The following is a 23,231-nucleotide window of genomic DNA, read 5'->3' on the forward strand; positions in this document are numbered from 1 at the left end:
TGTGTCTGGGCCCATCTCCCCCATCACCTTTGTGGACCTTACAACAAAACCAGAGACAGAGGGCACAGGCAGGAGTGGCCCAGCTGTGTTTGTGATGACCGTGGGCACAAGAGTTCAGTAAATGGGGCATATTGGTAGATGAGGTCCAGCCACACCACACACTCGAGGCAGCCCAGGAACCGTCGGAAGCTGCCTGGTGTGGCCTCCCTCCCTGCCTGTCCTGTCCTGGCGGCTGGTGAGGTGCCCACTGGTGTGGTTGTGGACCTCCAGCAGGCAGGCAAGGTGTGCTGTCCCGGGAGAGGCCTCTCTAGGGCCGGCACTGACCTCAACCTCCTGTGTCCCTCACACTCAGTCCTAGAAGGATGGAGTGAGCTCATTAGCGCTTCCAGCCCCACTGTCATTTCGCCAACGAGGACGCCCCCGTTTCCTGTTTTTCCCGCCTGCTGTAGGGGTCTGGGGCTGCGGGTTGGGGTTGTGCCTGGGAAGCGTGAACAGAGCTGCTGAGCAGGGCAGGGTAGAGCCCCGCATGACCTGGGTGGCCACACTGGCCCTGAATGTAACCTCCGTTCTGTCCCCACACGTCACAGCTGTTCTCTGCCTTAATCCAGATGCACTCCAGGCTCTAGCACCTTCTACGTCAAGCGCCAGAATCGGACCTGCAGAGGCTGACTCTGTGGCGGGGTGGGGGGGGACTTTCTCCTCTGACCTCTTGCGGCCTCCCCAGCATGGGGTTGGTGCCCACCCAGAATGCAAGGAGGACCTACGTGCACCGAGCATGTGAAGACATTTCTTACCCACACAGGGACTTTCCGGGCCAGCAGGGCAGACCCAAGGAATGTTCTGGAATGGTCCAGAGAGGCCCGAGGCGGTGTGAATGCAGGGAGGGCATGTGGCCCTGGGTCTTGCTGTGTTCTGGGGGCCTGGACTCCCCGCAGGTGCCGCGGGAGGGCTTTCACGGGCTGGCCCAGGCAGGGGCGCAGGTGGGCCTGACAGCTGTCGCCCGAACACAGACTCCAGGGCTCGGCGACGACTTGGGGAAGGAGCAGAGGCCGGTGTGCGGCCGGGATACAGGGCTGCACCGCGTGGGGCGCTGGGGTCCTTGTCTTCCCGGATGTGGGGTCGGAGCCATGTTAGGCGTTTCCTCCTCTAACGGGGTTGCGGTTGTCAGATCTAGTTCTGAAACAGGGTCTGCAGGGAAAGTTCAGGGGTGACTCGGCGCTGCGCTGTGAGCATACTCCCCCGGCGCCGTTCCGGTGCGCCCGTGCCGCGTATGCGTGCGCGTGTGTACGTGTGCGCGTGCGTGCGAGGCTCGGCTACACGGAGTCGCCCTTTTCCGTGTAGAGCGTCGGTGCTTTCGGGGCGCCAGCCACGGAGTCCTACGCGGGCAGCTGTGACAGCCGCCATCCTTGTCCTCTGCCGCGTGGAAATGAACAGCGTCTCCTGTCATTGTGAGGTTCTTCTGGGTGACGGCAGCCAAGTGGAAAACGCTCTGAGAGAATTATGGGGTCCAGCGGCCAGTCCCCTCGCCGGCGAGGGGACCCAGGGCAAGCCATGCATCCACGAGCGTTGGGAACCACCAAGTAACCCCGCACGCCAGGCGCCGGGCACGCTAGGAGGGGCCGCCACCGTTGCCCCGGTTGTGCGGACCAACAGCAGCTCAGGAGAAGGAGCACCTGGGGTCACCGTGCCTGCCTCTGCCCGGAAACCGGGGATCCCCGCGCAGGAAGGGTGATGCTGCCAGCAGTCTGCGCCCCCCCGGCCCCCATCACAGCGGCTGCCAGGAGGCCGTGCGGGGGCGTGAGCAGCTCCACACCCCGCGGTCCCCAGCGGGGACCGTGCACCGTTAGGTGCAGGTGTAGCAGCTGCTCCCAGCTTGGGGCACCACCGCGCAGCGTGTGTGCGTGCTAACGGCACAGCGACCACGCGGTCTCCTCCACCGCTGGCGGCGACAGTGTTTACCACCTTGAGTCACAATTCCACTCGGGCTGTTAGAAAAATCGTCAAGAATTACGGGGTGATTTTAAACGCCTCTGGTAATGGCCGGAGGTTGTTTCTCCGACCACTGACACTAGGGTAAGGCACTCACAGAAGCACGTGCGTTGAGGACCCCGCGGCCTGCCGTCGCCGTGGCCCAGGCCCACCAAGAGGTCTGTCTCCTCCTGCTGCCGCTCCTTTGAGCCCGTCGCCCAGGCTCACCGCCAGGCGCCTCTAGTAGCACCTCCACTTACCCCGCCCCTGGAAGTCACCCCCACCCCACCCCATGACAGGCCTCAGAGGGGCTGCACCCCTGCTGCTCCCTTTGAGCTACTGCCCCTGGAATCTGTGCAGTCCTGCTGTGCAGCCTCAGGCAACTCAGTCAGCCTCTCTGTTCATTAGTTTTCTCATCCAACAAATGGGATACTAATGCTCCCACCTCTTGGGGTGACAAACTCATTGATACATGAGGGGTATTTAGTTACCCAGTGACCGACCGCTGTTCCTACAATCAAAGGTGTCCTGTGGGATCCACCAGAAGGTCACGGAGCTGTGCTAGCCAGCCGCTACATTTAAGGAATTCTTCAACGTCTTGTCCTTTCCGCTGCGCTAAACGGGTCATAGTGTAGACGTTCAAGAAATACTTGCTTCTTAACTGATTTAAGGCCTTGGGTCTGGGGGAGCTCTGCAGAGGCTCATGTCAGAATTTCACTGAGAACCGTGTCTTGGTTTTAATGAGGCCCGGCTCGATCGGCTTCCCCGCATGTTATCTCTGCTCAGCTCTGCAGGAGCTGGACGTGTTCAGCACGCCCGCCCACCAGCCCCCCACAGTCCGTGGTCCGTTTAGTTTGGAGGGTGGCAGTGCTGTCCCTGACCACCGAGAGTGTGCAGAGATGACCCTCTGGGGCTCTGACCAGACACCCCACAGTGGGAGCAGGACTGTGAGCACTACTTAGGGATATGGGGCAGGGCAGGGCAGGGCACGGCATTGGCCTGTGTGCTGTCTCTGTGAGCTTGGTCGAGCTGCCCGGAGCCTGTGTTAAGCAGGATCCTGAGGCTCATCGGGGCTTGGTTGCTGCCCTGGGCAAAGACACAGTGTGTGGCATCTCAGCCTGGCGTCTGCCATAGCCCTGCGGCATGCAGGATGCCCGGCAGAGGTGATACAGTTAACCCCCTATGGGACAGAGTGCCCTGAGCACATGCAAGCCAGGGTGTAAGGTGTGAGCAGGGACCCTTTGTGATTCCTGGCCTGTTGCAGGGGTGGAGAGTGTGTCCTGGGACCTACCTGGCTGACACCCCTCTTAGAATGGGTGTTGACGATGGCAGACGGAGACACCTTCCTGGTGTGCCTAAGCGTGTCACCGACAGCACAGCCTCTGACCTGCTGTCTGTCAAACTGAAAATGGGTGTGACCTCAGCTAAGTGTCACCCATGGGGTGGCCTCGAGATCCCTGCCCCGGCTGTGAAACCTCCTCGGGGGCTGTGGCCGGCATGGGGCGGGATAGAAAATGTGGTGCATCCAGGAGAGGCCGCTGTCCATTCTGCGTGCCCCTTCCAGGGGCTTCTTGGTGGTTCCCATGAAGGCCTGACGTAGACCCATCAGGCAAGGGGTGTGGCCGTGGAAGATGCAGATCTGGAGCTCTGAGGAGGTGTGCTGGGCCTCAGGCCTGCACATCTTCATCTGCACACGGTGTCCCCGTGGCCCCAGAGGGCTCCAGGCTGTGCACTGGCCTCGGGCAGCACACGGGAGGGACAGACCCGCAGCCCAGCCTGACTTTGTTCGGCTTCCAGATCCCTGCCCCCCGCGTGCCAGTGAGTTTGCAGCTCCTTGTGCTAGAGGGTGCTTCTCCCTGATGGCAGTTTTGGTTGAGCAGCGTTTTATTTAAAAACCTGTAAGGGGACATCTGGGTGGCTTAGTGGGTTAAGCGCCCGACTTCAGCTCAGGTCATGATCTCGAGGTTGGTGAGTTTGAGTCCTGCATCAGGCTTTGTGCTGACAGCTTGGAGCCTGCAGCTGCTTCAGATTCTGTGTCTCCCTCTCTCTCTGCCCCTCCCCCACTCACACTTTCTCTCTCTCTCTCTCTCTCTCTCTCTCTCAAAAATAAACATTAAAAAAATTAAAACAAAAAAAGCAAAAACACATAAGGATTTGCTTCCTGAGATAAGGAAATCATCTGAACTGAGTTCACGACGTGACATGATACAGTTGTGCCCTGATCCAGGAACAAATGACCATTGGAAACGTCCAGGATGATGTGCTGTGAGAGCCAGAGCCAGCCACACAACCAGTGTAGACCCCAAATCACAGAGCCTGCTCCCACGTGGGCCCTGCCCTGCCCCCCAGCCTCCCGTGTCACCCTGACCTGTGAGCTCGCTTGGGCTCCTTTGCAGCCTCCATGTCCTCCCCACTCAGTCTGGATTTCCCCGTTTGTGGCCTCCTTTCTCCTTGTTCCGTCTGCACACACTTTGCTCTTGGCTCGGAGATTGCTGGATGGGCTCGGTGACGTGGGAATCCCACCCACCTGTGTTGCCGAAACAACCCCACGTGCCACTCTACTATGGACACAGAGAAGACCTCACGTTGTGTTTCGATGGAAAATAAACAGAAGCCTCCAGGTGTGGACTTTCAGGCAGATACAGATATGGCAGAGGACCTCTGCTGCTAGCCCCCACTGACGTGCCTTTCTCAAGGTCCTATCTCCCTCTGAGCAAGGCCCCAGGTTCCCAGGAAGCAGCAGGGACAAGCCTCTGAACCCAAATTCGAGGCTTCTCCCAGTGCACCGGGGCTCCCTAACCCGGGACAGTTGCCACCACCAAACTCTGCACCCACCACAGGCCCTTGTCACAGCCACAGGCAGCCACTGCTGTGGAAAGTCGAGGATCGACGCCCCTTCGAGTGGACAGGTGCGGCCCAACCCCTGTTAGGAAATTGTCCTCAACCAAAGCAGGTTCTAAGTCACTTTGCCAGAGGGGACTTTGCAGGCCAGTCTCACCGTGTCGGGAAGAAAGATCTAAAGAGGAGACACTCGCACCACCCCTGCCCTCCAGCTGCAGCCCAGAGGGGCCAGGCCCGGTGGCTCCGGTACAAGCAGGTTGTGGCAGTTGGGGCCTCTCCCCTTGGTCCTCATCTGGAGCTGAGCCGGGTCCCGGGGCGGCTAAACGTCATGAGCGAGGCTAAGTGGGCTGTGCACCACCTGTCACGTGCTGGGTGCAACTGTCTTTCTAGATGTCTCCCAGAGCCGTGCTGAACCCTGGCCCTGGGGCCCTCTCAGTGCCCGTGCCCCGCGTCAACCTCCGTCAGATGTGACCCTGTGACAGGCTCCCCGCCCGGGGCTCTCCCCTCACGTCTGGCCCAGACAGGAAGCGGGTAGCTATCTGTGAGACATTGTGTTCACACAGAGAGGTTCTGTGCAGGAGCGGGGCCTCGCCTGACCTTTTCAATGAGCCGGCGGGTGGGGCGACCCCCTTCCTGTCGGGGCTGCTGACATCTGAGGCTTGCTCCTTCTCCCGTGGGCTCCCCCACTTCCTGCTGGACCAGCAGTGCCCTGTCCTCTGCCACAAACTGCAGACCCACCCTTCTGAACGAGGAAGCAGGGTGGGCAGAAGCGGCGCTTCGGGGTTGGGGGAGACATGCCCAGTGCACCCGGAGACCCAGAGCCCACGGGCTTGACGAAGCCACCAGGTGACCGTGACGAAAACTACTGCCGTGGTCCTTACTTATTTCCAGCTTTATGAGGGGTGGCCAGTGACCATGTAAGCCATCGTGACCTTTAGACAGAGTCCGTTTGTGCGGATTCTGCTGTTTCCAGCGCAGGCTGCAGAATAACACTGTCGTTCAACCTGGAACGGCGCCTTAGACCTGCGGCATGCTGTCGGAGCAAGTTCTGCGCCCAAAACCTCACCCGCGTGGAATCCGCAGTGAGGCTGCAGGCAGACTCGCTGCCGTGGTCAGCTATCTGTGGGCTCCGGAAATTCTGCACCAGCCTGCGTGCCGACTTAGCTGGATTCCAGTGCTGCTCGGGGAAGTTGCCCTCTCGTGCATCTCCTGCTTCCCCTGTCCCACACAAGTTCTTTGTGCCCCTGTCACAGGGGCTGTTGGGTCGGGTCCTGGGCTTGAGCAGTGGGCTGCAGGCTCTCCGGCCGGTGTGCAGGATGCCGTGAGGCCTGGCCCAGGCCAGGAGGTGGAGAAAGGCCTCCCTGAAGAAGTGACATCTTGGCCAAGAAGTGAGTAATACTGGACTGGCCAGCAGACAATGGGAGAAGCATTATAGGGAGCAGCTCATGCAAAGGCCCTGAGGCCTGAAGGACCTTGGTCCATCCATTGGAGGAGCTCTGGGAACATGAGAATGGTCAGTGCCCACAGGAGGATGGTGACAAGGCCCAGAGACATCTCTCCAAGGAACCAAGCTCATGTTGACATCGATCCAGCCAGCAGGACTGTCCCTCTGTCACTGAAAGTACAGGAATGGTCAGCAATAATGGCCCTGTCTCTAGCATGTGGGAAGGCCTTGTGCCATCAGGGTAGGCCAGGCTCAGAGCACAGACAGCCTGTGCTGTGCAGGACTGAGCTCAGAGGGTACTTGGAGAGGAAGTGGGCTTAAAGGCTCTGCCAGTCAGACTCAGTCAAGAATTAGCATCCATCAGAGGTCCAGACACTCATGGTTTTCTTTCCTCGTGGGCTGCTGGAGTCCGGTGGGGATGCTGAGGTCCAGGATGGTGGTGAGGTCTGGGGAACCGTCTAGGCAGTCCCTGTGCTCCTCACGGACGCTGGGTCCCCATTAAGGACTTGCCAGTTCAGTGTCCGTGCTGTTTCCACTGCCCCTGGGAGGTCTCCAGACTTCTGGAGACCTTGCCTCCCATGGTCTGTGCTCAACGATGTGCGTCTCTGGGGCTGCAGAGGCTGAACCTGAGCACAGGTGGCACAGGTTTGATATTAACTGTGCAGAGACTCCTTCCTGCCATGAGAAGGGAAATGCGATGTGAAATCTGAAGGTCCAGCCCCTCCCCCGTGCAGGGTACACGCTGCACTCGGCACAAATCGCCCTGCCTGGGATTCGGGAAAACATCCTGAATTTCCTCCCACGGAGGAGAGCCGTGGCCGAGGCATCGTGCTGCCTGTGGGCGGCGGCCTCACCCTTGGGGACTCAGTGCAGGTCCCCACCTTCTGAGCACTAGCTGCTGTCACTTCTTGATGCCAGCTACTGCCACTGCCGCTCTGTGGGGCCAGCGGGCGCCCGGTCAATGGCAGGCAGGGTCGAAGGGCAGGGCACGCCAGGATGGTGGAACCTGCCTGTGTGCCTAGTCGTGTCACCTGTTTACACCTGCTTGTTTGCACGACCGGAAGAGCCGGCTTCGAGGCTGGTCCATGCAGGTAGCGTTCGGCAGCTCCACTGGAATTTTCGAGCTGGAAGAGCTCCCGTGTCTCCAGGCTCTCTTGGCTGGCGTCTCAGATTGGGTCCTGAGTCTCTTCTGAGAAATCGTGTAAATGTCCCAGGATGCAAATTCCGCTGCTTGGCCAGGGTCTGGTTGTGAATCACGTGAGCGCTAGCAAGGCGCTGACTCAGAAACGCAGGAGCCCGCGGACACCAGGGCAGGGGCTGGCGCCCAGCTTCACGCTCTCCGCAGTGACACGCGCAGCCCCGACCCCAGGTGCCCAGAATCTCGCAAAACCTTCTTGCTTCCTGGCGATGCCTCCAGGGTGTGGCTGCTCCCAGTTCGCCCCAGACCCCGATCCAGGACTTGCAGCCTGTACACTAAGCCACCTTTCCCATCAGTATCTGGCTCAGGGACCCGGCCGGGTGCCCTCCTGTGTCCATGTCGGGCAGGCGGGGTGGACCTCTGTGTGTCTGCTGCCCGGTGTCCTCACTGACCTGGGCTGTGGTGGCCGCGGGGATGCCTGGACCGCCTCCAGTCGGGGGTGCAGGCTGGCAGACCAAAGCGGGTGCTGGGTGGGTGGTGCTGCCTGCCCTCACATCTGCCTGCACGTCCCCCCGTCCCTCCTCCCTCCCTCCCGCCGCCTCTCTGTTCCTTTCTCTGTGCCTCTGACACATGGCACATCTTAAATATTGATAAACCACCCAGCACACAGTTTTCTGTGCACTGAGAGACAAAGGTCTCTGCACCTTGGAAACTGAAATCCCTTTTTCCGAGCACGTGACCGCTGGTCCCTTTAGGTGTTGGCTGATGAGCATGGCTGCATGAGGCAGTTTGCACCGAATGACAGCCGCGTCCCTCTGCTCTGCCCGCAGATGAAATCATGCACCAGGACATCACACCGCTCTGTGCCGCTGACATCCAAGACCAGCTGAAGAAGCGCTTTGCTTATCTGTCTGGTGAGTGCTGGGCCGGAGGGAGGGAGGGGCTGGGGCAGAGCCGGGCTGTGACCAAGGGGACCTAGTCCACGTACGGCGAGTTTGGCACGGCCTGCTGTTGATTCCACCAAGGGCCAGGAGACACTGTACGCTGCCCGGGAGGAGGGGGCTCAGGGCTCGTTGGCCAGGGGCTATGGGAAGAGACGGCCGGAAGTCAGTCCTGAGAGGGACACAGCCCGAGAACTCCTGCCTGCAGTCTCCAGAATGTTCCCTCAGCAGGTGCAGTGGGAAAGGGTATAGCTGCCCTCATCCTTGCAGCATCCTGGGCCAGGGACCTCCCTAGTCCAGCACACCCAGCTTTCGTGGGGGAGACCCCAGAGCACAGCTGATAGAGGCGAGGGGCTGGCTCTGTCCCACCGGCCTGTTCTGGGGCCCCTGTGTCCCTCAGTCCAGGCTCTGTCTCCACCCTGTAGGATGACCTGCCATCCTGTCTGGCTGTGGTGCACGACCCCAGCCACTGGACGGTGCTGGCACATCCTGGGTGCTAAGGCTGCAATGGCACCTGTGGTGGCCGCCCTCACAGCTGTACAAGTACCCCCGTCGGGACCAGACAACCTGCCCTTCCCAGGCGCTCGGCCCTAGTCACAGGCCCTTTCCCCTCCTGAGCCCTGAGAGCCAGCCCCGTGTCCCTGGGGCCGCCCTGGCCCTTCTCCCAGGGGCCGGGAGCCACGCCTCAGGCCGCACCCTAACACGTGGCCCTGGAGCTCAGGCAACCCGGGGGAATCGAAGGTTGTCAGCAGGATGTGGGGCCTCTGGGGGGCTTGTCCACAGTGAGGCACATCGGTCATCGCGAGGAGGGAGGGGTGTCCTTCAGAGAAACAGGAAGCCATCTACAGCACAGGGGTCGTGGCCCACGCCAACAAGACGTTCAGTCAAGGGTCTGCGGGCTCCTTCCATTTCCCCAGCCCGTCCATGCCTTTCAAGACCCCAAGGTTCACAACTTTAGTGCACTTGTGACCCAGACTAATGACCCTGACCTTCCTCCAGGTTGTAAGCCCACCACCTCTTGGCTTGGAGGAGGCAGAGCCCCAGGACCCCTCTGGACACACCTTCTCTCTGTCATTCAAATGCCAGCCAGTGTTTCGGGAGGGGACTGTGCAGGTGTGAGGAGGGTCCTACTTCAGGGCTTCCGAGATCATCCTGGGTGGGTCTGTCCTAGCCGGCTGGGCCTCACAGGGACCGGTGGACCTGAAGGATTCCCAGGATGGGATTTGGCTGAGTTACACTGATGGGGGATCCATCCAAGGCAGTTCTGCCCCCACCTCACGTCCTACCCATGATTCCTCCGAGGATATGGGTGCTGGCTCAGGGTGAGCCCACCCCCGCCCCATCCATGGTGCACAGCCCTGCTTGCCAATGGGGACCCTCCTCCGGCTCCTGCAGAGTTAGGTCTTTGGTGTAATTCCATCAACGTCCATCGATACTTCCTGTGCAGGACGCACCTGAAACACACTGGGGGAACTGCCACAGGGGGCCACCCGTGTGCGCGTCAGTGTGTGCACCGCTCAGGCTGCCCCCACCTTAGCCTGAGACACCCTCTTCATTGATTTGCTGTTAATTCTGGCGGGCAGGGCTGGGGGGGGAGGAGTTCAGAAAGTGTGGCCAGTGGTTCTTTCACCCCACGGAGCGCTGGCTAGACGGGGGCGTCACTCACACATGTGGCATCTCAGGGCCCCTTCGTGCCGCTGGCCGCTCCTCCCGGCAGGGTGAGCCTCCTCCCCGCAGGGTGGGCCTCCTCCCCACGGTGTGGGCCTCCTCCCTGAGGGTGGCCAGGGTCCAGGAGGGAGCTGTGAGCAGGGAGGGTGAACCCCACCGTGTCTGGCAGCCCGGCCTTGGGAGCTACATGGCACCTGGCCTGCAGCCGATGGGCCAGGACAGGCGGCCAGGGCAGGAGAGATGGGTCCCACCCATCAAGTGGCCGTCCCCAGCCGCCCAGGGCACCGACTAGCAGGCAGACATGGAACCTGGGCCCGGGTGATTCAGGCGTGTCGTCAGCCCCTGCCCTGTCCGCTGCTTCTCCAGACTGCTTGTGGGACACATCAAACCACATAGGCCCCAGACTGAATTCAGCCTTCTGCTTGAAGCTCCCATCCCCAGGTCCTGAGCCTCACACCCTTTTCCTCCTTGCTGTGTGTCTCCGCTCAGAAGTGTGCTCTCTGCTCCCTCCCCTGCCACACTGACAAGGGGATGACCCCCTTAGACCCAAACTGTCTGAAGTGGTTCGTCAGAGACGCACGCAGAGCCTTAGGGCCTCTGGGGTAAGAGACAGAGCGTTGTGCGGGGTTTAAAGCGGCTCACGCATTTACAAGGCTCAGAAAACCGTACTTTGTGGTGTTAGCCTACTCGGCGCAGTCTTGGTTCTGTACAACTATGCTCATTCGGGAAGCGACGAGCCGCGTGGGACTGGCTGCCCTGCGGTGGCAGAGTGACAGGTGCCTGTTTGTGCGCACATCACTCTTCTACACACGCCAAGCGCTCGCACTCCTTCCCTGATGAAAACCACGCCTGGGCTCAGTGCTGCCTTGCTCTCTCCCCAGGTGGGCGCGGGCAGGACGGCAGCCCGGTCATCACCTTCCCAGACTACCCGGCCTTCAGCGACGTCCCCGACAAGGAGTTCCAGAATGTCATGACCTACCTCACCAGCATCCCCAGGTGTGTGTCGCTGTCAGATGAGGAGGTCCTGCCAAGGGGGCCCAGGGTCCCTCCCAGGTCACACAGCCCACACGGAGCGGCTGGGGCCAGGGTCCCACTGGACCCTTTCCCCGCTCCCAGTGTCCCGCGTCTGTTACACTGGCAGGGCTACACCGAGCAGGAGGGACACACAACAGGGAGGCCACAGGGCAGAGGTGGTCGTGAGACCCTCCGGGGCCCGGCCCATTAGTCCCCCTCGTGCTCCTTGCGGCAGGACAAGTGACCCCAGAGGCAACTCCCCTGGCTGTTGGTTCTGTTACCGCGAGCAGAGCTGGGTCCCACCTTCCGGAAAGGCAAGGAGACCTCGTTTGTACCTCAGTGGCCGCGCCGGGTATCCTCCACATCCAGGAGCTGAGAGGCAGACGCCCCACTGCTGGGGGGTCAGCTCTGGGGTGTCCACGGCAGCCCAGAGGTGGTGAGGACGTGGCCCTCACACCCTGACAAGGAGCCAGCACCACATGGCGTTAGGTGGAGACAGCCTCGCGGGTGACCTGGTTCCTCAGGCAACATCAAGGGCTATGGGGGGGCTCGCCGTAGTGTGGGGGCCTAGGCTGCCACATCCCCGGGGGACACCATGCTCATTCATTAGCGTTGCTAAGGATGGGTTTCTGAATTTGTGTGGTTTATTGCTCCGCGAATTGTCTAATCCAGAGAACAGACCAAGACAGCAAGTTCAATTGGCTGGTTCCTCTTGCGTGAAAACTGCCAACGGCGATGACCAATCAGCGCTGGGGGGGGATGAGAGGGAGGTCATAGGTTCTTCTAGAACCCGGCAGAGGGGAAGGGAGCACTCTTCAGGTACGTGGGCGCTGGGTGATCATCTGGCAGGAGAAAGCTGGGGTCACATCCTGGGTCGCACAGCATCTGCCGTCCTGTCCTTCCAGGCACCAGGTTGTGGGTGGCCGAGTCAGGTGTGGGGACGGCCAGGCCCCGGGAGCCCAGCAGCCTTCCTTACGGCCACTTGGCCAGCTGTGCACCCTTGAGGGGCTTCCTGGTGGCAGCTGCAACACGGCAAAGCATCTCTGTGTGTCTTCCCTCGGTCTCAGGATGAGAGACAGGACGGCCATAGTCAGCCCCATGCTGCCGTCAAGGTCATGGGGCACGAGTAAGGTCACCACACAAGGTGGTGGGAAGATGCTCCCTGTGGTGAGGCATTGAGGGGTGGCCCTTCAGGAGGGACGCCAGGACGCTGGGACTCAAGGACATGGGGACCCAGGACAGGACAGGTGTGGAAATGCTCAGGGCTCCAGGGGAGGGGTGCATGGGGACCGGCCAGCAGGACGGGGCAGCGACTGGAGTGTGAAGTGGCTGAACCTGCCAGTGGTTTCAGGGAAGAACAAGTTCAAGGGATTTAAAAAGAAAAGGGGGGACGCCCCATGCAGTCTCTGGTCTCCCAGGTGGGGGCTATCCTGAGTCCGGGATGAGCCTTGCTGCTGCAGTGACCGCTTAGCACAGGGCCAGGACCCCAGGGGACTCTGTTTGTTTCAAAAGTCAACAATCAGTTTATATCTGGAAATGTCAACACCCAACAACCCAGGCCTGGTGCGGAGGTGAGCCATGTCCCCAGGCCACAAGCAGGCATGATGCTGGGGTGGGGGCAGCCCTCTCAGACTTTCCAGGCTTGCATGTCTTTTCCCCTGGAGGTCTCTACCCTCACTGAGCCTCAGACCTAATGGCCTCAGGGCCTTTACACTTGCTGCCCCTTGGTGGACCACCTTTTCATATTCCAGGCCACCTCCTCAGGGAGGCCCTCCATCACCCACACCTAAAGAAAGAAGCGAAAGCCAGCTCTTCCCCCACTCAGGGCCCCTTGCCCACCAGGCTTCCTGGAGCTTTCTGAAAAGGTCGTAATTACAGCCTCGTTTTGGTCTGTGTCTGTGAGAGCAGGCAGGTCCGGGACAGCAGGCATGTGCTGCACAAATACACTTCATTTACAGACGAACCCACCCTGCCTCACAGGCTCCTTCCTATGATCTCTGCAGCCCCTTCTCTCCCCTTCGATGAGGGCTGCCATCTTTCCATCCTTTGTCATCCCCAGCAGAATGAGCTCCTTTCACAGGCCTGGGGCGTGGCTCATGTGGTTCACGTGCGAGGGCTGAGGGAAGGGAGTGCTGTGGCTCTGTGGCTCCGAGGTGGTGTGGAGCTGGCCAGGAGGCCGGTTTGCGCATCTCCGTTTCCGGAGATGAGGGTGCACAGTGGGCACAGGCCAGCATGTGCTTTATTCACGGTTCTCCTCTTTCCGGATGAGGACCACAGAAAGCTCCGGGGCTGGAGTGGCGGATCTGGACCTACCACACCCCGTGTGCCCCTTCACCCACAAATAAACCCCCACGTAATGAAGCCCAGCGTGCCGTGGTCTCAAAGGACAGCTGAGAGACCCACGGACATGAGGGGCCCAGAGAAGAGCGGTCAGGTGTTCAGTGCACGGGACGGGATGCATGGAAGTCAGAGTGTGAGGCGGACACCCACGCCTGGGCCTGGAGTCCGGCTGCCTCCACGTGCTGTCAGTCCTGACCCCAGGGTGTCATCGGGGGTGCCGACTCTGAAGAGCAGCTGCGCCCCTGCAGAGAATGCAGCTCTAAAGGGAGGGAAAGCGTGGCCCTCCTTCGGAGCACAGAGCAGCTGCTCGGTGCTCATTAAAAATGTAGGGCAGAAACATGCCTGTGGGGAACCCCAGGGCCCTGTGCCCACATCTTCAGGATGAGGGCCAGCTTGGCACCGGGGGAGGCCCGTGATGGCTGAGAGGCGGCCCTACTGTGCGAGCCCGGGGGGGCCAATTGCTGCATTCTCCCGTGGGCCCTCCCCTGCGTGCTGGGGGAAGGGGCGCCACCCGCAGATCTCTATTCTCACCCTAGGGGTCGGAGATGGGTGGCCTCTTCCAGAAACGAGGGAACAGCCCCCACACAGACAGGTGACAGGATGGGATTACAGCCTGGTGTATGCCTTTCCATGTCTGTGCCTGCGGAACGGTCGGATCCCCCATGAGGCCTGCTTCTCGGAGATGTGAACTCAGTCTCTAAACCAAGCTTTAACTCCGTCTTCTAGAGCAACATGTTCGGTGCTGACTTGACTTCCCCTGTCTTATGTGAGTGCAAATGGAGGGAGCCATGGCTTAAGCTGAGAGGTGGATCGTTACTGGCCCTGTAGAAGGCCCTGTAGAAGGCCCTGTAGAAGGCATTGCGACAGGCAGGCTTTGTCCGTGTGTGTCAGATGTATGTGGTCTTTTGAAGAAAACAGTCACGTGGAAGGACGCTGTGGATCGTGGGAGTGGTCGGCCAGCACCCAGCGGTGTGGTGGTGGCTCCACGGGCCACCCTGTGAGCTCTTGCCTAGGTTGAGGCCCTGCCCCCAGGGTGGCCCTGTGATCTCTGCACAACAGAGAGAAAGCCAGGCAGAGGCGCCATGGACAGGGCACCCCGTCACTGTCTGTGAGAAATGTCTATGTTCCGGACACACTCAGACCCAACAGTGAACGAAAGGAGTGAAGTCGTGTCGCTTGCGTTCTCAGTAATGAAGTAGGTTGTGCACAGGGGTGTGGATTGTGGAAAGGGAAGAAGGGGGGGAGCGGCCCAGTTGTGGGCTGGGGCCCCCTCAAGAGGGGTCTGGTTGGTTCTCGGTGAAATGGGGCAGCAGGCCTGGGGGAGGGGCTGCAGTCCCCGCTGGAGACAGCAGTGCCGTGGGCCCCAGGTTCGCAGGGAGCAGTCACCTGAGAAGGGAAGGTTTGTGCGTCATGGGCATTGTGAGGTATGGAGTGGGGGCGAGGAGGGGAGCCCCCAGGTGTTCCAGCTGGAGCGGCCGCCTGCATCCTGTGGGCCATGTGGGGCCTGCAGCTGCTTAGGGACTGGGCTCAGGTGTCCTGGCTGCAACAGTGCACGGTGTGGTGTCCGGCTTGTGTCCAGGCTGTGACAGTGCATGGTGTGGTGTCCCGGCTTGTGTCCTGGCTGTGACAGTGCATGGTGTGGCCACCTGGCTGCTGGGAAGGATAGCTAGAGGACAGGTTGCTCAGAGGGAGTCTCCCGCCCGCGGGCAGTTGAGACTGTGGTAAGGACAGCTCCCGCGGAGGGTTCAGCGCAAAGAAATGACCATTGGAGCAAATTTAACAAAAACAGGAGGAGTGGACTCTGAGAGGAGGCAGCCACCTCCTCAGGGTGGCACTACCCCGCGGAGCAAAAGGATGGGCCAGTGAGCTGGGGGGAGGGACGCAGTCCAGGCCCTCCCGAGACAAGAGAATAACCACACGGTTGTGCTGGAGAAACTACATCACAAAGGCGAAGGGGAGTGGTAACGATTTGATTTCTTTTACGTGTAACCCTGTCTTTGTGCACTGGCTCAAGTCCGTTACCGCACATACCATGATCTGGGTTACAGGCCTGTCCAGGGGGCAGATGCCCCAGGTTCCGGCGCTGACCTCTGGGCCCCTCTCCTTCCCATGGTTCCTGACCCTGGACCCCCTTCCCCCTGCATGGTTCCAGACCCTGACCTCCTCCCCCTCCTGTTATTCTAGACCCTAACCCCCTCCCCCTGTGGTTCCAGACCTTGACTCCCCTCCCCCTGTGGTTCCAGACCCTGGCTCCCTTCTCCCTATGGTTCTAGACCCTGACCCCTTCCCCCTGTGGTTCCAGACCTTGACTCCCCATCTCCGTGGTTCCAGACCCTGACCCCCTTCTTCCTATGGTTCTAGACCCTGACCCCCTTCCCCCTGTGGTGCCAGACCCTGACCCCCTTCTCCCTATGGTTCTAGACCTTGACTCCCCTTCCCCTGTGGTTCTAAACCTTGACTCCCCATCTCCGTGGTTCCAGACCCTGACCCCCTTCTCCCTATGGTTCTAGACCCTGACCCCCTCCCCCTGTGGTTCTAGACCCTGGACCCCCCCACCAAGCATGCCCCCAGTCTACCTTCCCTCCCCCGCTGGTTTTGCCCAACCACACCATGGCAGAAGTGGTTTCCACACCTAGTGTGATCCTACCCCTCTCTGCAAATGGAGTGCACTTCGCACAGACACATTCGCATGTGTGTGTGCACTCACACATGCACGCGTACACACATGCACACTTGCACAGGGTCTCACAAGCAGAGTTGCCAACATCAAGATAGATTTCTGGCTTTTCTGTGAAAAAACCCATTTAGCAGCCGTGAACTTTCATTTCCAGGTGGCAACCGTGCAGGAGCACCTGTGCTGGGCCCTGGGGGCTCTATCCACCTCCCACCCCGCCTCAACCCCGGGGTTCAGAGGACCCCCTCCCTCCACAGCTGCCATCTCTCGTCAGCGCAGTTAAGTCATAATTCAGGAGCCCTTAGAGTTCATTTATGCGGACTTTCCCTGGACCTAGTTCCACTCACTGAGCTGCTGGGAGACAGAGTCTGTCCCCAGCTGGCTTCCACGAGGGGCACACGCAGCCTCTCCCACGTGCACTCACACACACATAAGTGCACATGCACACATGCACGCACACGGCCCACGGACCTGAGGAGGTCTGGAAGCACCTTACTTCCTGCTGCCATGTGATTTCCAAGTGGATTTCCTGTGACGTCTACGTGGGAAGCGTGTGTGTGTGTGAAGATGCGCGGGACAATTCAAGATGCGCACGCGGAAGTGACAGCTTCTGCCTCCCGCCTGCCTCCTTCCCCACAGAGTTAGTTTGGGTGATATTGGGTCGCTCTCCAGCCGCGCACCCCTGCCCCACACTGGGACATGGCACCGCACTCTTTCCCGCTGCGCACCCTGCTCCACGCTGGGAGCACAGACTCACCAGTCCACTAGCTCCCATCCAGCAGCCTGTCACCCACATCCTTCCGGGCGGCCCCTCCGAGCCTGCGCTGTCACAGTTGCATCACACCCTGTTATGTAGACGGGTCAAGCCTACAGGGCCGAGCACAATGTCGTCGGCTCTCCATCCCCCTCAGGTTCCCCTATGATGAGTAGCCTTGCTCCTGGTGTAGCTGGGTTGGGTGTTCTGAGGGGGACCGCCTTGAGGGTGATGGATTTGTCACACTGCTCAGCCGCCGCCTTGTGGAGAGGTCCTCCCCCCAGGCCATGTGATTAGCAAGTAAAGGGCGTTTGCTGTCCATGACTTTGCTCAGCCCATCGTCCTACATGGTCTGAAGCTCTGGGAGCCCCGTGACCACTGTCCGCCATGCTGGCCTCCTCCACACGGGCCCTGTTTCTTCGTGTTCCTGGCCACGCACTCCTGGCGGGAGCCAGAGGCTACCTGTCCCCTGGAGCCCTCTTCTTTGTTGTAATGACCTTTGTCACTGCCATCCGGTGTGATAGCTGCTAGCCACGTGTGGCCATTTAAACTGAAAAATTAAAAGGAAGTAAATGGGAAAGTTCAGTAGTTGGTTGGGCTCCCCCCCCCCCCATATTTCAGTTCACGTGTGGCCATGTGGGCACTTGGGTGTGGACCGGTCCGCCTGTCGGAGCACACGGGCCATGGTGGTGGGGTCAGGACAGCAGCGGCTCTGTCCTTATTCACAGAGAAAAGGCCGAGAGATTATTATCCTGGTGCCATGCCCAAGAGGAGAGACCACAGCTCTGCCCTTACTTGGAAATAATGACATTTTGCTATGAGGGAAGCACGCTGAGGTGTGGGTCTGGGGTTGGGAGGCCATTCCATCACGGCTGTCACGGAGCCCAGACTGCACCCTGCCAGCGTGTCTGCCCCTCACAGGGAGAGGTGGTGTAGGGGACACACGGTGCCCAGGAGCCTGTGAACTAGCATTTCAGCCCCCAGCTGGAGAGGAGATGCCTGAGGCTGACACGGGGAGGCTCTGGGCTGGGAGCAGAGAGTCAGGACACAAGAGTCAGGCCAGGTCCTGGACCCCGGTGATCGAGGTCTGCAGCATGAGCCCAAGGCAGGTCATGAGATTCCGGAAGGTTCTCTGCATGGGTCCCAAGGTGGTAGCTTTACGCCCCTGGGGAGCAGTTCACTCCCTGATTGCAAAGAACTGGCTAACAGTGTGCATCTTTTTTTTTTTTTAATGTGTTTAAAGGATTTATGTGGTTTATTGGGGGCTTAATAGCATTTGAAAAAAATTTGGTAAAATATTCATAACATATAATGAACCATCTTTACCATCCCTAAGTGCACAGGCAGGTCAGTACTACTAAATACGTACCTACTGTGCAACACGTCTCCAGAACCTTCTCATTCCCCGATGTCCAACACCAGGGGTCTGACGCTCTAGGAGCCCCCTAGGAGCAGGATCACACAGTATGTATCCTGCGTCTGGCTCGTCTTCCCCAGCACGAGGTCCCCCAGGTTCACTGTGGTGCAGCCTGCGTCACAGTCTCCTCCCTTTCCGGGCAGATAACAGACAGTGCCCCTCTGTCTGGATGGACCACGCTGCATTGATCTGTTCGTCGGTGGGTGTAGAGAGCTGTTTCTGAACGAGGCTAGAAGTCAGGCTTCCTCGTGCGTGCCCCCTGTAGGCTCGTGGAAACCAGGCGGGTCGAGGCCTTGGTTATCCCTGCGTGTTCTTGGTCCTATAGCCACAAGCACAGATTCCACGCGCACTCACAGTGATTCCCCAAGATGTCACGACTTCGGTTTTCTGTGTTTGTTTTTGTCAAAAAAAAAAAAAAAAAAAAAATTACAAAGGGGAAAAGCTTGAATATAAGGAACATAAAAATGCAAGATTTCAGGCTCTTCAGAGAAATTCCTGTTTCTTTTTGTTTTTTTTAATGGGCTGTTCCTTTGGTTGTGAAGGAGAGGCGATGTCACTGCTTTGTAGCAAAGGGCCCCTGGGCAACGCCCGCACTCCTGCAGCTCATGTCGTGTGCCCCTGTGCCTCAGCAGCCCTGACAGGATCCGGAGCGACTCTAAGAACAGATGGGTTACCATGTGCAGGAGTTTTTAAGAAGCACTTGGAGGTTTTATTCAGTGTTTTGCTTTGTGGAATGACAAACTGACCAGTGCTAGAGAAACACATCACAGAAATGGTATTTGGACAAACCTTCGAATTGCGAGAAGAGAGAAGAAAGAGCGAGGAAAGAAAGGTTCGGATGGAGAGCTCAGGGGACAACCTGGGCAGCTGGGTCACAGGGGCAGGGAAGGCTGCCCATGACATTTCAACCTGTGTCCCTCACAAAGGAAGACAGGGCCTTAGTCACATCTGCTAACTTGCATAGACCAGTGTCAGATGTGGGGTGACAAGGCAACAAGGCAGCGCTGCAGGGTCCAGGGGGCCTGGGGAAGGGGTGGCTCCTGCTGGCCACTGGGTACCTGCTGCCCCACCCCCAGCCAGCCACCGGTCAGCCCCCTGGGCCAGCCCAGCCCTCAGGGACCCAGGGCCCCTGCCGCACAGGGACAGGCTCCGCCTGACAGGCCATCCCACCACAGACCAGAGAGGGCTGGGAAGGGTGCCAGCCTGTGGCTGCCTCCTACACGGGGCCCATCCACCCCAGCCCTGGCACTCCGCCCTGATGCTGGTGAGGCATAGCCACGGGCCCTTTGCTCCGAGAAGGGGCCTCCTCACCGCCCTCCAGCTGCAGGCTGTGAGCCCCAGGCCACGTGGGAGCTGTGGGTGCACAGAAACGCCCTGTCCGCCTGTTTTGGCTCCTAAACGCTGTACCTTCTGTCCTTCCGTGGACATTACACCACATGAGGCTCCCTGGCCTGCTGTGACCTGCGATGGTTTGCACTCCAGAAAACCTTGCTCCCAGACATGGACCTGACTTAGCAGTTGGGACCCACAGGCCCCGAGGTCCTGCCCTAGGGAGCCGCTGGTGCACCCCCAGCAGACACACGGGTACAGGGCCGGGGCAACGCTCAAGGGGCTCAGGGGCTCTCTGCCCCAAGGTGGGGAGGCCACACCTGCACCAGGCATGGGGAGCTGCATGCCCGGTGCCCACCCCTGGGCACCCAAGCCTGGAGCCCCAGATGAAACAGTCCCCCCCCCCCATATTGGAGGCATCATTTAGCACATACACATCCATTCTTCCGGCGTAGAGGGGGACACGTAAGTGAGGCCACCACGTGAGAACAGCAGGGGCTGCTGACTCAGAGCTCGCTGTAGCAGGGCATCCACCAGGCCACTGCCACGTGAGTGTGGCAGAGACTCAGGTGGGTGGGGCAGGGAGAGCTCAGGGTAGAAAGGAGGTGGCTGGGGGCAGGGACCCTGGGGAAGGTGCTGGCCCAGGACAGCTGGGGGGGGCGGGCCTGGGGGAGGTGCTGGCCCAGGACAGCTTGGGGGGTGCTGGGGGAGGTGCTGGCCCAGAACAGCTGGGGGGGGGGGCCTGGGGGAGGTGCTGGCCCAGGACAGCTGGAGGGGGCCTGGGGGAGATGCTGGCCCAGGACAGCTGGGGGGGGGGGCCTGGGGGAGGTGCTGGCCCAGGACAGCTGGAGGGGGCCTGGGGGAGATGCTAGCCCAGGACAGCTCGGGGGGGGGGGGGCTGGGGGAGGGCCTGGGGGAAGTGCTGGCCCAGGACAGCTGGGGGGGGGGGCCTGGGGGAGGTGCTGGCCCAGGACAGCTTGGGGGGGGCCTGGGGGAGGTGCTGGCCCAGGACAGCTGGGTGGGGAGGAGCGCTGGGGAAGGTGCTGGCCCAGGACACCGGGGCAGCTAACCAGAAGCAGGTCCAGGGATGGGTTAGGGAAGCACATGGGGCTTTCTCTGGTTGGTCCCAGGTTAGAAGCAGGACAACAGTTGGGGAAGCTGTCCCACCCTCAGGGGCAGATTGCCCGGGAGTGGGGATGGGGCGTTGGCATCATGGACTGTTGCTGGAGATAGGGCCCACCTTGCTCACCTTCCTGCAGGAGCGGCCTCTCGAAGACGGTGCAGCCGGCTGGGCTGCGGCTGACACTGTGGGCTGGTTTCCCAGGCTGCTTGCTGCGGGTCACGATTCAGGATCAGACACCTGGCCAGTGATCATCTGTATATGCAATCTTTCAGTGGCAATAGTGACAAAGTTTAACTTCTTTAATTCTTTAAAAAAATGTGTTTGTTTATTTAGAGAGAGGGAGAGAGAGAGAGGTGCATGTGTGAGCAGGGGAGGGGCAGAGAGAGAGGAAGAGAGAATCCCAAGCAGGCTCAGTGCCGTCAGCAAGGAGTCTGACTTGGGGCTCAATCCCACGAACTGTGTGATTGTGACTTGAGCTGAAATCAAGAGTTGGGCGTTTAACCGACCGAGCCACCCAGGCGCCCCTCTTTAAAGGGGTTCATAATCACAATTGAGACAGTTTCGCTGCTGGTAGAGAGAAGACTGAAAGCTGGTAGGGCTGGTGGAGGGCGGTGGATGGTGCTTGAGAGTGGGCATGGGATCCGGGCAGTGATCCCGGGGAAGGCGAGGCACTGGCACATGTCAGCAGGGGAAATAGACACTCCGGTCCTCACTCGGCCCAGGAGCACTGTCCCAGCCCTTCCAAACAGCGGGGTCACTAATTCCCAATTTAAAAGAAAGGCAGAGAGGTGAGCCCACAGCTTCTCTGTAGCTGATGGATTAATACCGTCTGTTTCCCCGGAGAGCCCTCAGAGAGAGGAGTCTCATCAGGTCATCCCCTGTCAGGCAACGCTCCTACTGGGGACAGAGGTGGGGGGTACTCTCCCAGAGGGGACACAGTGCCCAAAAGGACCAGGTCAGCTCCTCTCGGGGGATGCTCCTGCTGGGGGCAGCGTTGGGGGGGGTCTCTCCCAGAAGGGGCAGAGTGCCCAGCAGGGCGAGGCATGGCCTCCCGTGAACCCTCCGCTCCCTCCTGTGGTTGAAAATCGGGACTGAGCTCCAGGGAAGACAGATAGGCGTTGGCCCGGAGCAGGGGCTTCCTCAAGACCCTCCCATCACCTGGGTTTGGAGAGAGAAGCCCCCTTCTTGGTTACCATGCTCCGAGCCCCTCAGACCTCCCAGTCCCTGTGCCGGCTGGGACCCCGTGACCGTGGCCACAGATGAGAGGGGGTGACGGGTCCATGGAACCTGCGGGTGGCAGCCCCTGAACTTGGGAGTCCTGCCTGGGTCGCAGGCAGCATTCACCTTTGGCCACAAGAGGGCGCCAGTGGGCAGAGCACGTTCTGATAAAGGCACCCCATGCGCCCCAAACACATGTGTGGTCAGCGCAGGTCACAGGCTGCCCTGGGGACCTGCCCTCCCTGAGCTGTGTCCCAAGAGCCCTGCCGCCCTGTGGAAGCCACCCAGAAGAAGGGGATGGGGCTGGAGGGGGGGACCGGGGGCAGGAAGAGGGGTACCCAGTGGGGTAGGAAGGGCTGTGGGAAGTAGGGGGGATCAGGTGGGGGTGGGTCCAGGGTCCTGGTGGGGGTCTGGAAAGGGGGGGACAGGGAGCGAGTTGGGGGGGAAGGAGCAGAGGAGACGGGGACGGGAGGGGTGAGAGGGGTGCCCCTCCAGCTGTCTCAGACATGAAGCAGCCCTATCCTTCTGGTGCCCCAGGACCTCTTCCCAACGCCCTCTCCCACACATGGCACCAGTGCGCACCCCCTCCCGCCCGCATCACTCTCATCGCCCCCTCCCAGCCACATCCAGGGGCTTCCTCCCACTGACATCACCTGTGAGCCTGGGGTCAGCTGATGCCCTGCTCTCCCTCTCTCCCTCCCTCATCCTCCCTTCCCTGCTGACCCCGACCAAGCCCAGGTCAGACCCTCCTCAGGGCTCTCCCAGGACAGAGACCCAGGCCCGAGGCAGCCTCCGCGGTCACAGAAAGTGCGCAGGGTGTGTCTGCAGGACCAGCCCGCAGGTGTGGCCCTGGACCAGGGGCAGCTTTTGGGAGCTTGTGAGAAAGGGGGCCTCACTGACGCCTCCGGAGCCCGAATCCACGTTTGAACCAGCTCGGGGGTCTCCTGTGCACAGGGCACTTTGAGAAACGGCAGGTTGTGTCCTAGGGAGGCGCCGGCCCCGCCCCTCCATTGTCCCCCACCTGTAATCCTGGTTTCTCTGTGTGTCTGCACCTGCCCCTGCTCTGTGACCAACTGCTATAAACAGGCGAGTCCCTGCAGAGGCCGGGATCAAGACAATGACAGCGACCTCACCCTTGCCTCTAGACTGTTCTCGGGCTGCTCCCGCTCCCGCCAGTGATGGAGAGCTTGCACCCGCATGGCGAAGCTGCCTGCAGGGGCCACCCAGGTGTTGGAGAGGGCACCAGTGAGTGGCTGAATCCCAGAAACAAGAGTTTACACGAGCTCTGTGACTGCGCCAAAAGTGAGATCATCTGCCTCACTCAGCTGCCAGGCAGCTGGCCAGGGCAGCCCCTGCGAGCCA

The 23,231-nt window shown here is 60.3% G+C and overlaps 1 protein-coding gene across 12 annotated transcripts in view; it reads left to right on the top strand.

Annotated features, from left to right (window-relative positions):
- The window catches only part of MCF2L (MCF.2 cell line derived transforming sequence like), a 133,080-nt gene that overhangs the window by 70,250 nt on the left and 39,599 nt on the right, over positions 1 to 23,231 (top strand). For all 12 annotated transcript variants that reach the window (XM_045482433.1, XM_045482438.1, XM_045482432.1 and 9 more), the window contains 2 exons: positions 8,222 to 8,305; positions 10,882 to 10,996. In XM_045482433.1, the coding sequence (XP_045338389.1) occupies positions 8,222 to 8,305; positions 10,882 to 10,996 (199 nt within the window). The remainder of the gene's footprint in view (positions 1 to 8,221; positions 8,306 to 10,881; positions 10,997 to 23,231) is intronic.

The sequence above is a fragment of the Leopardus geoffroyi genome, chromosome A1 (assembly GCF_018350155.1).
Source record: "Leopardus geoffroyi isolate Oge1 chromosome A1, O.geoffroyi_Oge1_pat1.0, whole genome shotgun sequence".
NCBI lineage: Eukaryota > Metazoa > Chordata > Mammalia > Carnivora > Felidae > Leopardus > Leopardus geoffroyi.